At 39.2% G+C, this 15,753-nt stretch overlaps 2 protein-coding genes across 4 annotated transcripts in view; one reads left to right on the top strand and one right to left on the bottom strand.

Annotated features, from left to right (window-relative positions):
* Positions 1 to 8: 8 nt before the first annotated feature.
* Positions 9 to 15,753, top strand: part of RSPH14 (radial spoke head 14 homolog) — a 75,419-nt gene continuing 59,674 nt past the window's right edge. The window contains exons 1-4 of one of the 2 annotated variants that reach the window (XM_064675480.1): positions 9 to 167; positions 513 to 962; positions 2,884 to 2,986; positions 3,172 to 3,290. In XM_064675480.1, coding sequence (XP_064531550.1) covers positions 764 to 962; positions 2,884 to 2,986; positions 3,172 to 3,290 — 421 coding nt within the window. In that variant the 5' untranslated portion in view covers positions 9 to 167; positions 513 to 763. The remainder of the gene's footprint in view (positions 168 to 512; positions 963 to 2,883; positions 2,987 to 3,171; positions 3,291 to 15,753) is intronic. The other variant, XM_064675481.1, reaches the window with a different exon arrangement.
* Positions 7,403 to 15,753, bottom strand: part of GNAZ (G protein subunit alpha z) — a 51,832-nt gene continuing 43,481 nt past the window's right edge. For both annotated transcript variants that reach the window (XM_064675478.1, XM_064675479.1), the window contains exon 3: positions 7,403 to 9,482. In XM_064675478.1, coding sequence (XP_064531548.1) covers positions 9,138 to 9,482 — 345 coding nt within the window. In that variant the 3' untranslated portion in view covers positions 7,403 to 9,137. The remainder of the gene's footprint in view (positions 9,483 to 15,753) is intronic.

The raw sequence follows: 15,753 nt of genomic DNA, 5'->3' as shown, positions 1-15,753 counted from the left end.
CGCAAAGAGCGGGCGCTGTGGCAACCAGGGCACGCGCGCGGTGCGCGGCCGGCCGGGCTGAGGGGCGGGAGCCGGGACACGGCGCTTTCGGTTATCCAGTGTATTTCTTTGGTTTTGAAGAGAGAAACGGAGTTGCCTAGCGGTTGTTTTAACTTTTCAGCTCTTTGGTTTGTGATTGTTTTTTCGGGTTTTTTGTTTTTTGGTTTTTTTTTTTTTTTGTGGAGCAGTTCTCAATACTGGACGTCGTATGGTTCTGTCAGCAGAGCCGCTTTCCGTGCTGAGGGGAGGGCAGCCACCGCCCATTCTATCAAACGTTACCGAATTCTGAGGGCGGGTTTAAACTAGATCCCTTTTGAAACCATGTCACTTTGCTTGCTTTTGCTTTAATATTATTATTTTGACCTCCTTTTTGGTTCGGGGCATTGGGCCGCTTCGTTTTAATCCCCTGAAAAACATTACCTCCATCATCTTGCAATTCTAAGCTTCTTTCTTTCTCTTTTTTTTCTCTACAGTGTTGAGTCAAGAATTGAACCAGTAGACAATTCAGCAGATGAATAGATATTAGTGCTGGTGACTGTGCACCAGTCCAGCCTCTTTCACAGCTTCCCGACAGTGTTCATGTGCTAAAATAGCTCCTCTGGGACACAGAGCACTGTTCAAAGTCAGTAGGTGTCATTTTGGCACATTATCTGTCCAGTCACCAAGTACAGCCATTTTGGAGTATTTTTAGAGATAGGGAGAATCCTTCCCAGGAACCTTCGGGATGGCACAGCCTCGCATCTCAGCCTACCTGCCCCCTGACATAGATCCCACGAAAGCTGCTCTGGCATTTGGGAGGAGGGCCCTTCCCAAGCTGAACGAGGAGCTGCAGTCCGCCGAGCTGCTGACGCAGCAGCGGGCACTGATGGCGCTCTGCGATCTGGTCCATGATCCAGAAAAGGTCTACCAGGCAATAGAAATAGGTAAGTGATGTCTTGTCATAAGCTCTGACACAGCAGGGCAGGGTGAGGGGGAAACCCCACTTTCCTTTCTTTGTTACTTTTTCCTTACAATATCTTTGATGACACAAAGTGCCCAGGAAATTTTTTCTATTTGTTTTACCTTAGAAAGGTAAAGAATATTATAGTGCCATGTACATGGCAGTATTTTAAGAGTTACCCTCACTTTAGGATTTATCAATGCCTCCCTCTTAAGTTTTCTCAACCCCTAAGTACAAAACTAGTTCATATTATTTTTTTTCTGTAGAACCACAGAATCATTAAGGTTGGAAAAGACCTCTAAGATCATCAAGTTCAACCATTAACTGTGTACTGCCATATTCACCTCTAAACCATGTCCCCAGTCTTTATTCTGAATTTAGCTAATTCCTAACATATACTAATTAAAAACAAAACAAAAAAAGCTTAAATAGTCCAAAGTTAGAAACCCCACCATCACCACTCCCATTGTCACTTAGTTAAATTTCATTTGCCTGGAATCTTTTCTAATTCTGTTATCCATTAACCTTTCAGACGTAAACAAAGCAGTGAATTTATAAATTTGTATTATCATAAAACTGCTAAATATATTTTATTTAGAAAGGGGGAAATGAAAGACTTTTAGTTATCCTAAACCAGGGGAAAAAGGCAAAATCCCCGGTTTTGTTTTTCTTCATTAGACATTTTCTACCACATATGACAGAGGACAGTTTCACCTTCCTGGATCTGTTATGCTTGAGATGCTCAAAATACTCATATCTCAGATCCCCTAATAATAACAGGAAAAATTCTGATGAACATTTTAATTAATAACTAATCAAATAATTTTCAGAAAAGATCTACAAGTTTACAGAATCTCTGAAGTCATCCTCTGTCATTAACTCCTTCAGTAGTGAATAAAATGGCACATCCAGATATCATTTTATCAGAGAGATAAAACATAAAGAGCTTTTTATGCAGAACTCCTTCTTAGAGGTATCTCAGTGGTTGTAGAATAAGCATGTAACAAAACAGACAAAAAACCCAAACAAAAAAAAACAAACAAAAGATCCAAACAAAAACACCAATCCCGTAACTTCATGAGAAATTAAGAGAGAAGGCAATATAACCAAATTTATCAGACTCATCACAATTACATCTGGCCATCACTATTTTCAAAACCCTTTATCTCAGCACTTAGAAGAATCCTAGGTTTGGATTTTGGAGAAAAGAAAAACCATGAGCTTACTTTTTGCAATTTTTAGCAGTCTGTTGTGTATCTACAAACCTCATTATGTTACACTGAAGAAATCCTCCAGTTTGCCACTGCTTTTTTCTCCATTTACTTCCTTTGTATTTTTTCCCCTCATAAAAGATAATAATCATGTTTAAAATTTTTTAAGCTCTTGTTTGATTAACAGTAGCTGCTAAAGTAATGCAAGATTATTGTTTGTTTGGGGTTGTGGTTTTTTTTTTTGGTCAGTGCTACCTGTGCATACACAGAATCATTAATGGTTCACTGCATGTATTTCTGTGTGTAAAGCAACACTGTGTTTTTATGTAGCCTGTGCTACACAGATTTTTAAAGTAGTTTAAAAATCATCAATCCTGCAAACACATGCTTTTCCAAAGACATCAATAGCTCCACTGACTTATTTTTAGAGTTATGTCACTTTATATTTGCAGGATTAGGATTTAACTTGATAGATAAGTCAGCAGCTTGTTTGCAGCGTGACATTTTTGGCAGTAGGCCTTGAAATTTGAAAGTTCCTTCCCTACTTGAGATATGACAACGAGCATTTCACTGTCAGGACAACTTAAAAGTTCTGATTGTTTGCACTTCCAGTTGTGAGAGAAAAATGAGTATTGCTATTTCAAATGAATGCTGAAGGTAAGAAGTGCTGAAATGAACTGTGGTGTCTCCCAGGATTCTTGGATACCCTGAAGACTTTGCTGGGACATCCTGACAACACCGTCCGGCAAAAAGCAACAGAAGTTCTCTACCTGATGAGTATGCACAGTGTGGGCAGGTGGGTTGATTCCAAATTTACTGAATGCTATGGGAAGTGATAGAGATGTTTCAGTGAGACACAAGAACAGAATCTTTTAAGAATTGTTTTAAGAGAAATGCAACATAAATAAGAGTAGTTAAGTATCTCACACATATATACAAGTTTTATCATGCTCTGTTAAATCTGTCCTCCTTTGTTTTCAGGCAAGGGCTGATACAAAATGGAGTGATTTCTGCCCTCACTGGGCTCTTGGATGATCCAGTAGATATCTGTCGGAAGAACATCCATCTGATTTTTGATATGATGGCAAAAATACCTGAAGGTAGGGGTTTTAAGTACCTAAATATTCAAATAGACAAGGCAGAGAAGAAATCAGGTAAGTTCACCAATGTACTACATTGCAGTTTTATTTTATTCTATTTTTCTTGAAAATCATATTTAAACCCAGTATCTTTTCTATTTTTGCTCAGCTTAGTTTTCTTTAGTTTGTTCATTTTCTTAAGTCTTATGCAAGTTAAGGCTCCCTGCTCAAGGTACAGGTTTTGTGCACTACATGCTTGAATTTGTATTTCAGAATGTTGCATCAAAATTCACTTTGTCCTCTTGTGTTCAAAATGTGGATCAGCTGTTCACCCTGGTGCACTAATTTCTTAAGTTTTCTAATATGAACATTAGTCTTAAACATTTCCAATTGATCAAAATTATAATTTTAAAATTAAAATTTCAGTAGATAGAAATTACCAATTAAAAAACCATACTCTTTAAACTAACGGGAAAGTATATTGTCTGAGGAATTCTGTTACATTGCTGGTGCTTAAAAAGAATTAAATGAATTCTTAAAGCCTTGCTGAGTGTACACGAATCCTAAAAATCTAAAGATGTATTTTTACACCTTTCTAAAGTCCTAAATAATTGAATCCAAATGAAGGATATTAATATGTTGGGCTGAACAACCTTGAGAACGTCATCATAGAAAAACAGATTTTCTTGGAAAAGTCTGTGAAAGCATCTCTGAGTAACTATCCTTGAAAAAAAAGGTGGTTTTCTATTTCATTAGATAAAAATATAATATATATAAAATAAATATACGTGTGTGTATTTAAGGGTTGGAAGATAACTCCTTGAGCAGAGTTGTGTCACTGCAGAACAGATTCACATACAGATGGCTACTTACAAGAAAAACAGAGAGGTGCTAAAAACTTTTTTGCTATGAGAAAATTTGGGGAATTATCAGGGATAGCCACACATTTTCCAATAGGTAGTAAGAGTCCTAAGGCCTGACATAATTCATCTGACAAATTACAGATACAGAAACAGCCTCTGCTTGGTAATTCAGCCTTCTTGAGCCAAGGTACTGTCTGTCTTCCTCTTTGCATTCACTGCTACACCTCGTGCAGATAATGAGATAGGAGGTACCTGGGGTCAGCTGGGGGAAGTCAGCAGCTGATGCACCATCCCACAGCTCGACTGCTGATGTGCTCTAGAGCTGAGGAGATTTGCAGGCCAGTAAAGCAACATGTTCTGTGCTAGACAGAGACAAAAGCTGCACATGCACTTGGCACCAGGTGTGGCTGTTTGTGTTAACTGGGAGGTGGTCAGGGACTCCACTCAGCTCTATGCCAGGACACCTGGTCTTGCTCCAAACAAGAGTAATTTAGGAACATGAGGTTATTTTAAGCAAATCCACTTACAGGCTGGTTTTGATTCCTAAATTTAAGGATGTATACCAGTATCTTCCAGGAACAGCGGGAGAGTTAAAAACCATAAGGTGGGAAAATCCACAAAGACTGGGAGAACCCTGAAGAGTAACATTTGTAGAAGAAACAACAACTTAGTGGAAAGAATTAACAGGCAAAAGAAAGGCAAAAATAGGATAGATAGGCTATGTATTTAGTAGAGGATAAAAGAGGAAGAAGAACCAGCAGGAAGAGAACATTCAGAACATTGAAAAAATTAATAGCAAAACTTTCACTCTTTGTATAAACAATCAGTTGACACACACAGCACTTGACAACATTAGTGAAAGGGTGTTATGCAATGATGAGTGACCTGGGCAATAACAACTGCAAAAATAGTTCTAGGAAAAAACATCTTTCATTATGATATGGTTAATACTGGAAAAGTTTAATAATTCTTACCTATTATCTGTCCTGTTGGTTTGGGGTACTAAATCCTTTTAGACAAAGATGGAGGTGGATTGGATGGGGCAATGGATTTTTAAGCTTGCCAGAACCTTTATTTGGGAAGAACCCAAGATTTAATATTTCTCTTACATTACTGACTCTCAGTGTCTCCACTATTCCACCCTTGAAAAATGATAACCACCTGGAGGTGTGAATAAGGACTGTTTAAGGATACCTTTTTCCCTTCAAAACTTGTTTTGCTGCATGGAGTACCAGTGCTGAAAGGACAGATGGCATTCTTACTGCAGCAGATGGGACATCTCTTCTGTGAATGTCATTGTTGCCCAGGTGAAGTGAAATCCCAGCTGTATTAATGCAGCTCTTTCAAGTGGCAGTGCACTGCATCACTGATAAACCTGAGAACTGAGAAAATAGATGCAAATTTAATTGCATGATTTATCCAGGTGGATGACTAAGAGTCAAGGGATTTAATTTCAGCACCTGTCTTCACCCCAGACTTTTTAGTTTTAACTTTCCTATGCCTCAGTTTTCTTATACAATCACAATTTTTACACAGAATTTTCTTGATAGAACCAGGATTTATTTTAACATCTTGAATTCTTCAGCTAGAAAACAGTAACCATGAATTACTCAGAATATTAAGATCAAAAACATCATAGGAATTAAGTTATTAGAGAGTTAATAGCAAGAAATTGCTATTCAGAGAACACAATTATAGGAATTGATTATTTAAACTCAGTGATTTAGTTCTTTGTTCCTCCCCATATCTATGCTTTTCTCAAGTCAAGTAGGAATACAGGTGGTGTTTTACTTTATTTTCTCCTTCCCAAGGCAGCCTTCACTCAGTGAGAAATGGAACTGGCTGCTTTTCTTTAGAAATCCCCTTAGGCCTTGGTTCAAATATCTGGGTTCTCCACTTCACTGTAGGTTGTCTCCAATATTTATGTTGGAAGGGCCTTCTTAGTTGAATAAAGATTTGTTTTTACTATAAAATGTCTCTTACCCTCCTCATAACTTGACTACACCTTTGGTTTTATCCAGCTTTCTTATCCTGAAGCTGTGCTGTAATGAATGCTGGTGTTTTCTTCTCCCTTCTTTAATGGCCACAGTCCCATGAAAGCTGGAGGTGAAGGAGGCATAACATCTAATAGACCCTTCCTTGGAAAAGGAACCCTGACTAACTTCCTACCTTTTCCACAGTTCATCCAGCTAACAACAGGGGATCACACTAGAGAAAGCAAATCAGACTAGAAATGCTGTACATTTTCCCAAGGAAATGAGAGCAATTTGCCAGTAAACAAAGTGCAGAGGATCCTGTACCAGCAATTACCACACTGGTTTTAGTTCACTCACCGAGTCAAGCAGCCTGACTGCAAACATCACAAGCAGGCAGCAGCACCTTCTCACTACATGTGAGACCTAAATCCTCCCTCTGTGCCAGGACAGACCTTTTATACTGTGAAGGCAAAGCCTCATTGGCTCATTTGCCTCTTCAGCTGAAAACAGTTATCAGGGAATGCTTAAAGGGCCCCTGTGTCTTCAGTACAAGGAAAAAATACCATGTTCAAAATTAGACAGATCTTTTCCCCATTATTATGTCTGGACTGAAGAGTCTTAACCTATGACTTGAGCCTCAGGGGATATTTTTCTTATTTTGCATTCTCTAGCAAGGTTGAAAATTATTATTGCTTGAATCACTGCCTTCAGGAGTGTTGTAGTTCTCTTGGCAGTCCCAGCTCATCATTAGCTGAAGTCTCCAGGTCACTTAGAAAAATCCTAGCTTGCATTTTGATATTCTCAAACAGGTCAAAAGAGGATTCTTAAACGTAAGATAAGAAAGATTAGGACTTTTTTAATGCATTTTGTAGCAATGCCAAGAAGCAATCAAAGCAATAAAGCTATCCAAGCACTATCAAACATTTTCAGCTGGTGTCAGAAATGATTAAGGGAATGAAAGGGCCTGAGTCAAATTATCCACCATTCTCTAACAAGTGATTTTGGTCTATAACTAACAGTCTCCCCCAAAAATATAACAATAACATGCAACCAGAATTTGTAAGGCTATTATGGGATTAATGGCAACACATCCCTTAAATCTCACTCAGTAGCTCAAGTGTAATTGCTTAATATTGAAATGGCTGAATGTTAATGAATAAATCAAGGAAGGAGATCTGGAGCAAATAAAAGAAACCTCAGCAGCATGTCATGAAGGAAAGAAAACCCCCCAAATAATACCTGATTAAGCAACTGTCACAACACTAATTAATGAACACACTGTAGACACATTCAGTATCATTTGAATTATTTATTTTTTAAGTGGACAATTTAAATGTTGATGTTATTAACTATTTTGTTTTAATTTTCTGAGAGCCCTTGGCTGAGATTTCTTGCACTAATCATAGTACATCAGGGGAACAAAAGTAGAAGGTGATTTTCCAGTGTGCATGTGTGTCTGTGTCTCTGTGTACGTATGTGCTTTACAGTTATCAAACATTTATTTACACACCAACTTTACACTGAAGTCTTTAAGAAGTCTTTTCTATGGCAGGGGAAAGAATCAACTGACCAAAGACTTGGGTCTCTATGATCCATTAGAGATTTTCCAGTATAGTCCCACAGAGCTTCTCATGCATTCAAACTTTTGCCGGAATGTTACTCCATCCAGTAGTGTTTCTTTCTGAGATGAAACCTGGAGCTGAGGAATGCATCTCTTCAGTTTCCTTAATTTCACTAAACTGTAAATAATTTAAATTATTAAATTGAAATATCAAGACATTTAGTTATTGTTCATATCGCTCATCTTTAACCTTCTAATAGTACATCACATTTTAAAAATAATTTAAAAAAACAACAAAAAAAAAGACTTTGGAGGCTATATACTACACAATCTCCATGGCTCCTGCTGCTTGGGAAATATAACATTACAATTCCCAGAATATATTTGGAGCAGTGGAACAGAATTGTCCGTTGGCAACTTTCACATTCAGCAACCCAGACACTACAACAATAATTTAAAAAATTGCTTTGTGATTTATTTTTTTTTAATCTGTATTAAAAAAGGAACACTAACCTACTTCTTAAATATAGTTTGGTTTTTGTGAAACACCACAAGATTTGGCAAAAAAAGATGTAAAAGAAGACTGTTTGATGTATAAAACTCCTTACCAGTAGAAGAAACACTGACCTTAATTTGGCCTAGTCATAGATTAATTTTGTGGGGGTTTGCTGCATATTTGAAGCCTTAAAGAGCACAAGGAGCTGCTTGTCAGTTTGGAAATCACAAAACATTGTGCACCAACAATTCCTTTAATAGGCAAGGTGTCCATGAGAAAGAGTAAAGTAAAGCAGAGGTGTGTACATAGAATATCTGTGTGCATGTGCCTGTGCATACAGGGTGGGGGTATGGACTCCTCACTGGGGGTGCCACCATGGTGGGGACGTGCCTGTTCTCTACAAATTACAGCAGTATTTTCCTTAAACTCTCCTGTTCTGTAGCTTCTGGTTTGAACTGGCTTTTCTCCCCAACACAACCACTCTGCTCCACACCCTGCAAACGAGTTCGTCTGCCACTCACCAGATTTATGTCTTTATGTCAATAAAACTTTAGGACAACTGGATGAAGAATTATTTCTTACACAGAACATGATAACACTCCCACTGCAGGAAATGGAATGAAACGAATGGGTTAAAAGTGCAGTGACTGTGGTGAAACATCTCCACAGAGTTAGGCATCAATCTCTTTTTTTTTGTTTTTTTGGGGGTTTTGAGCTGTTGGTTGTTTTGGGTTTTTTTTCACTGGGGGTGTGTGGTTTTCTTGGAGAGGAGACTTTCACTCTCCAGAACATTTATTTGTGGAAAATGATGTAGCAAGTTAAGGGGCCATAAGAGAAACTGTGTTCATACATCAGATTTTCCCTTTTCTCTCCTTGGGCTATTAAGCACTGCCCCCTTTTTTCCCACTAGAAGTGGAAGTGGTTTAACCCCTTTTTTATCGCTCCAGGAAAACAGATTAAGCCCAAGGATTCTTAGCAGAGGCCAATGTATTTGAGATTGTTCTGAATGATGACATCTGTCACTGCATCAAAGACAAACTGTATGTTACTGGTATCAGTGGCACAGGTGAAGTGTGAGTAGATCTCCTTGGTCTCCTTGTTGCGATTCAAGTCCTCGAACTGGCGCTGGATGTAGACTGCGGCCTCCTCGTACGTGTTCTGGCCCTTGTACTCGGGGAAGCAGACTGTTAAGGGGATGCGGCGGATTTTTTCTGCCAGCAGATCTTTCTTATTCAAAAAAAGGATGAGGGAAGTGTTGATAAACCAGTTGTTGTTGCAGATGGAATCAAAGAGGCGCAAACTTTCTGCCATTCGACTCTGTAGGAGAGGAAACAACGGTGTCAACAGCAGTGTTTCAGCATGACTGGGGGAAGCACACAAAATACATTATTGTCTATCAGGGAGCAAAATCTGCCTTTAGAAACAAGTCTTCTTTCATTTGGTCACTGTCCATCTTACCTGGCCATGAAATTTCAGGGATCTTAATTCACTTATTTTCATACAATATATTTCACCACACATTACTCCTTCCTTTATTTTATAAAATATTTGGCAACTGTGGAGAAAAGTCTAAAACTGAAGATTTAGAAACAATAGGTGCAACCTGGGAAAACATGGTTCTATTCAAATTTGGTTAGCACTGATAACAGATTCTTTAATAGGGGTGAGTGTTTTCTAAGGATTTCACACCACAAAAACATTCTGCTTTTTAAATTTTTTTGAAAATATGGAATTAATACAGCCCAGTTATAACATTACCTCATTAGATGTGTAGTTTAGCATGCCATACATACTCAGAATTTTTTCCTTACTGTATAATGGGAAGCTGGAAAGAATGCACAATAACCACATCCTGCTATGGTGGGACAACTTGAATGTTTATACCTGAAAGCTGAGTTTAGCCAGATGTGTTTAACATCTGTCTGCTGCCCTGAGTAGGTAAACTCCATTTCTGGAGTTCCAATGCAGTCCTGCTCTAGACTGAAGCAGAGAGGTCTGTCAGAAATCAGGCGCCGGCAGGATTTCTCCTCACGTGTTGCCACTGTGACTGTTCCCCCTGATGCAGCTGGAGCTGTCCATGGTACCAGGCCCCTGGGAGGCTCAGTTTACTCACTGCTTTACACCTCGAAATAGGTGTAAACAGATGGAATGTTTTGAAAATATTCTAAATTATTAAAATAAATACCACTTAAGTATTGTCAAAACTAGATACAGAAAATATCTTAATCGAGCATTTTTGGCAAGGTCAATGTTTTCCAGCACGTTCAGGTTTCTGAAAACATTGTGTGTACATTGTGAGTCAGTGCAGTGGCCCAGAGTAAGGGAACAGAAGGGATTTGGGATATCAGAAACAAAGAGTATATTTTGTTTACAAGACTTTGCAAATATGTTCATGTTCCACTTGTCTGGCTTTTGTTCAGAGAGGATGAGACTCTTGGGGATTGTTCTGTGCAGGGCCAGGAGTTGGACTTGGTGATCCTCGTGGGTCCCTTCCAACTCGACATATTCTGGGATTCTGTGAAAACAATCAAGAGTCTGGGCATTTCTGTTGTTTGACTGTGAAGTATTTTGGCCAGTTTCCCTGTTTGGAAAGTGGAAGCAACAGGATGGTTTTGGCTTTTGATAGAAATAACAGTATTTTCGGCCTAATTCTCCTGAAATTTGTGTCATTTGTGTCTAGTGCATCTCCCTTGACTTCACTAGAGTCAATTCATATTGCAACTGATGAGATAAAGAGAGAAAAATCATTCACTGTTTATTACACAAAAAATAATATGAAAATATAATTTATTTAAAATTTACTTTCTATTTTGTTGTGGGGCTTCTTTGAGAATGCAAATGTATTGTTATTACTTCAAAGGAAATCTGCAACAGTTTGGATCATTATTGTTGCACTAAAACAGTATCCTGAAAAAATTATCCCTTAAAAAAGCACAGTTGCTGAAACAGGAGCAAACTGGGTTACACAAATTACCTCTCCTCCTTTCCTCTCTTCGTGTTACTATTCCTTTTCATTTGCTAAGGATTGACGTGGTCAGAATTGCATGCTCTGTACTCAGAGTTCCATGAAGGCATTGATTTCATCCTGTGCTTACAGACTAAACCCACAGCCTGCTGGCACTTCCTGGGCCTTCCAAAGCCCCAGGAGCACAGGGGGGCACCTGAGGGCTGGCACTGCCCCAGCATGGGGGAATCTGACTCCCAAGCCCTAAAGACACACTGAAACATAAGCAAAGTTACACAGTTCAGCTCCTGGGGGTTGGTTGTTTGCTTCTGCCATTGTAAAGGTGGGGTCATCTGAACTCAAGCCTACTTTTTATATAGACAGATTTGTAGGTGTAAAAATGTAGCTTTAAAAATGTATTTAAGCATTTCTTTTTTATTTTCACAATGCAAATCCTGACACAACAGATAATCCCCTAAAAACATCATACATCTGTTTCCAAATACTCATCCTTTCCTCTCCTGATTTTGTAGCTGATAATTAAATTTTTATCTCAGTCAAAATGCTTTTGCTACTAATAGGCTGAAAAAAAATCTTTTAGAGCTAATATAGGTTTTTGGCCAACTCTCAGAATAATCATGCCAAGGGGATATTGCACTTTAAGAGGTTTGTGTTTATTACTGTATTTTGTACTGACTCATAACACTGTCCCTCTGCTCCCAAATCCTCCCGTGGAGTCTGTAATCCAAGGACAAAAGCAGAGTTAAAACCCTTCCATAAATTATGAAATGTAATGAACACATACAAGAGGATGACAGTTTTTTAATTACTGTAAACTTGGTGATCCCTTATGTGATGTAAAAAAAAAAAATAGTGAATTGTTGATCTTGACACCTAAGAAATTTCTTCTTCGGTGTAATATTATTATAATATTGGCTGGATATCTGAAAGTCATAAAATCCTTAGCTAAACTAAATAGGATTTATTTTAGTTAAAAGCAAGTTAATCAAGAATCATTTCCAACAAGGGTGCAGGCTGTATTATACCAGTGCAGAGCTGTGGTTGCATGGTAAAAATGCATGACATACTTTGGGAAATGAAACCCCCAAATCCATGTCATGATTTAACTTTAAGAGCACAGGTAGGAAAATGTATCGCTGAGCAATGAGGAAATGTGTCAGAAAGGAAAACCCAAGTCTTCAAATCCTAGAATCATAGAATGGTTTGGGCTGGAAGGGACCTTAAATATCATCTTGTTCCACCCCCTGCCACGGGCAGGGACACCTTCCACTAGCCCAGGTTGCTCCAAGCCCCGTCCAAGCTGGCCTTGGACACTTCCAGGGATGGGGCAGCCACAGCTTCTCTGGGCAGCCTCTGCCAGGGCCTCACCACCCTCACCAGGCAAAATTTCTTCCTAATATCCAATCTAAACCTAGTCTGTCACAGGAGCCATTCCCCCTTGTCCTGTCACTCCAGGCCTTTGTAAATAGTCTCCATCTTTCTTGTTGCCTCTCTTTAGGTACTGGCAGGCCCCAGTTAGGTCACCCCTAAGCCTTCTCTCGTCCAAGCTGAACAAAGCCAATTCTCTCACTGTAGGAGAGGTGCCTCCTCTGGACTCTCTCCAGCAGCTCCATGCCCTTCCTGTGCTGTTCCCCAGGGCTGGAGGCAGCTCTGCAGGGGGGTCTCACCTGAGGGAGCAGAGGGGCAGAATCCCCTCCTGCCCTGCTGCCCACGCTGGGGGATCAGCCCAGCACCCAGGGGGGTTCTGGGCTGGGGCATGTCCAGCTCTCACCCACCAGCACCTCAAGTCCTTCTCCCCAGGGCTGCTCTCCATCTGTCCATCCCCAGCCTGGAGTGGTCCTGGGGTTGCCCTGACCCAGCTGCAGCACCTGCACTTGGTCTTATTAAATGTAATGAGATTCCCATGGCCCATTTCTCGAGCTTGTCCAGGTCCCTCTGGGTGGCATCTCATCCTTCAGCTGTGAATAACAGTAAGATGTCATCCAGGTAATTAGGAAAACTTTAGGGAAAAATAAACAGGCAACACCTACTTCCATATATAGTACAGAAAACTAATTGAAATTATTCTGATTTTTTTTCACCTGTCAAGATGGAGACATGAAACAGTGTTCAGTCTCACTTTCCACATGGAATTAAATGACAAACAATTAAATCCAAATCAAAGAGAAAAAATTATACATGGCAAGACAAGGCCTTTATAAATTCCAGGTGGTGGCTTATGATTTGTTCAGTGCATCAACCATGTTTCAAACAGCAATGCACGAGAGCCAGGTGATTTCTGCTATATCTTAAGTGGTGGTATGTCCACTGTTCTAAGATGAAGGCTGACCCTGAAAATATGTGATGTATCCACTCATATGCTCCTGACATAACAGGTTCATTTCTGGTTTTGTTAATATTGCAAAACTACTGTTCATATCATATGGAAAGTGAACTTGAGAGGGTTATGGCTCATTATAATAAAAATAGAATAAATTATTGTACAACTCCCAAAGGTGTTATTAAAATTTTCTATTAACATGGAGAAAAAATAAGGATAGGAAAAGGTATTATTCTTCTCTGCAGTGTCTTTTCCAGGTCTGGAATCTTGAAGGTGGTCAGAAAAAAATGTGCTGCTGTAATTTTATAATTATATACAAGCTGGGGTATAAGCAAGATAATGCCAGTGCTTTATCCAGATGGCCTTGTTGGGGGCTAATTGCAAATTCTTCTCTGAGCATAAGAACAACGAATTGGTTGCTTAAGGGAAAGAACTCGCTAAGGAACAGATGGCTGCTTCTGTTCTTCCAATACTCTGCAAACACACAAATGTCCCTGGTCATCCTCTGGAACAGTAGAGGTGTGATCAGCAGGAAAGAGTTCAGAACAACTAAGAGCTTCCAGTTATCAAAATAGCAAGTAATTAAGAAAAAAGGCAACTTGGTAAATGGAGCCAAATTGAAATGTAGGATCTCCTTACAGCTTTCACATTAAAGCTTTTTAGTCTCAGCTGGGGGAGCTTTGGGATTAAAAATGAAAAATTATGAAGAGAGAAATTATCACAAATAAGGGAATTAACTGCCATTTGTACTTTATACCTGAGAACTTTCAGTCATTGCTTCTCTTTCATCATCATCATTTTCAAACTGGTAGGCACCTGAGGATTTGAAAACCTTAAGCAAACTAAATAAAATTTATCTTGTGTAAACCATAAACAATAATGAATAAAATTTGTGCAGGAATAGCAATGTTTGCTTTCCAGAAAAGTTAGAAAATCTTTAAATGTCAGTAAATCTTGGAAGAACCCTTGGAAGCTGCTACTATTTCCTGGTTGAGGCTTTCCTTGCAGTAGTGGCTGACATTTACCATGTGCTGCAGCTCTGAGCTATGGCACAAAATGGCACCAAGCTCTCCTCTCTGTTTCAAGTGTCTTTAGAGACCCACAACTTCAGACCTTCTAAAGAAAGCAGGTAAAGGTGAAGTATTTGAAGAAGGTGTAGAGGGGTAAAAAGGTAACTGAATCACTTGGATGTAAACATTGTTTCTTCCTTAAGGTTACCAGACAAAATTGAATCCATTCTGAAATAATGACTGTCTACAAAATAATGAAGGAAATACCATTGCCCAAGACAGGCACAGACAAAGCAATTCAGGAATTCAAACTATGCTTGAATAAAGGCAGAGAGAAAGCAGAATTTGCAGAGAAAAACTACAGATGATGCAGAAAGCAAGAGATAACTTGGATAAATACAAAGAGACACTCTTTTCTTACAAAAAAGCCTGGACTGAGTGCTAGTTGAAATGTCCCTCCTGTGTTGGGCAGCCCTGATTGAGTGCTGGGTAAGAGAGACTTGATTTAAAAGGGAAAACACTGTTGTGTGATTCATCTTTTGTTCAAAGGAAGAAGACTCCTACAAGAATGTAAAGGATCAGGTGGGGAAGTGGGGGAAATTAGGATAATTTAATGAGTTTAAAAAAATAATTTAAAAATGAAAAAAAAAGAAACTATGTGTCGGAGAGAAGTAAACAGCCTTAATCCAATTCACTCTGTGAATTCTTCTCCCAGAAACTAAGAACCTCACTGAGGTAGGATTAGACTGGGATAAAACACTCTCCCCCTGTTGTCCTGTATATACCAGTTTCTAGCCTTGGCATCTCCCAGAAGGGACAGGGTAAGCAACAGGGGTTCAACTACACACAATTGTTTTGGTTTCCAATCCCAGGATCCCAAAATTTTCCTGGAAAATGCTGGGTATTCTAAAATGTCAAAATAAGAAAGGGTGACATAGAAGGTTAAGTCCCACTGTGAATTCATTAAGAAGTGTTCTTAAGTCACTTAGCAGCTTAACTTATTCTACAAGCAGACAAACTCATTATCCATCCCCAAAACAATGTCACATTAGTCCAAAACCAGTGCAGGAATTCCTGACCAGTCCCATAAACAAACCAGGAGGGAGGCTGGGATAATTAGAAGCAGCTATGTCAGTACCTGTCATACAGATCCATACATGCACATGCCATCTATTTATGGCCTTCCTGCCAAAATTCCTTTCAGTGTCCTGCACGTAGGAGAAACGAGAAGTGCAGAAAGGTGGAAATACACTCGGAAACAAAATTTGTAAACTACCAAATTATTTCTTCCTT

The sequence above is a fragment of the Pseudopipra pipra genome, chromosome 18 (genome assembly GCF_036250125.1).
Source record: "Pseudopipra pipra isolate bDixPip1 chromosome 18, bDixPip1.hap1, whole genome shotgun sequence".
Classification (NCBI taxonomy): domain Eukaryota; kingdom Metazoa; phylum Chordata; class Aves; order Passeriformes; family Pipridae; genus Pseudopipra; species Pseudopipra pipra.
This window is presented reverse-complemented; position numbering and strand designations above follow the sequence as displayed.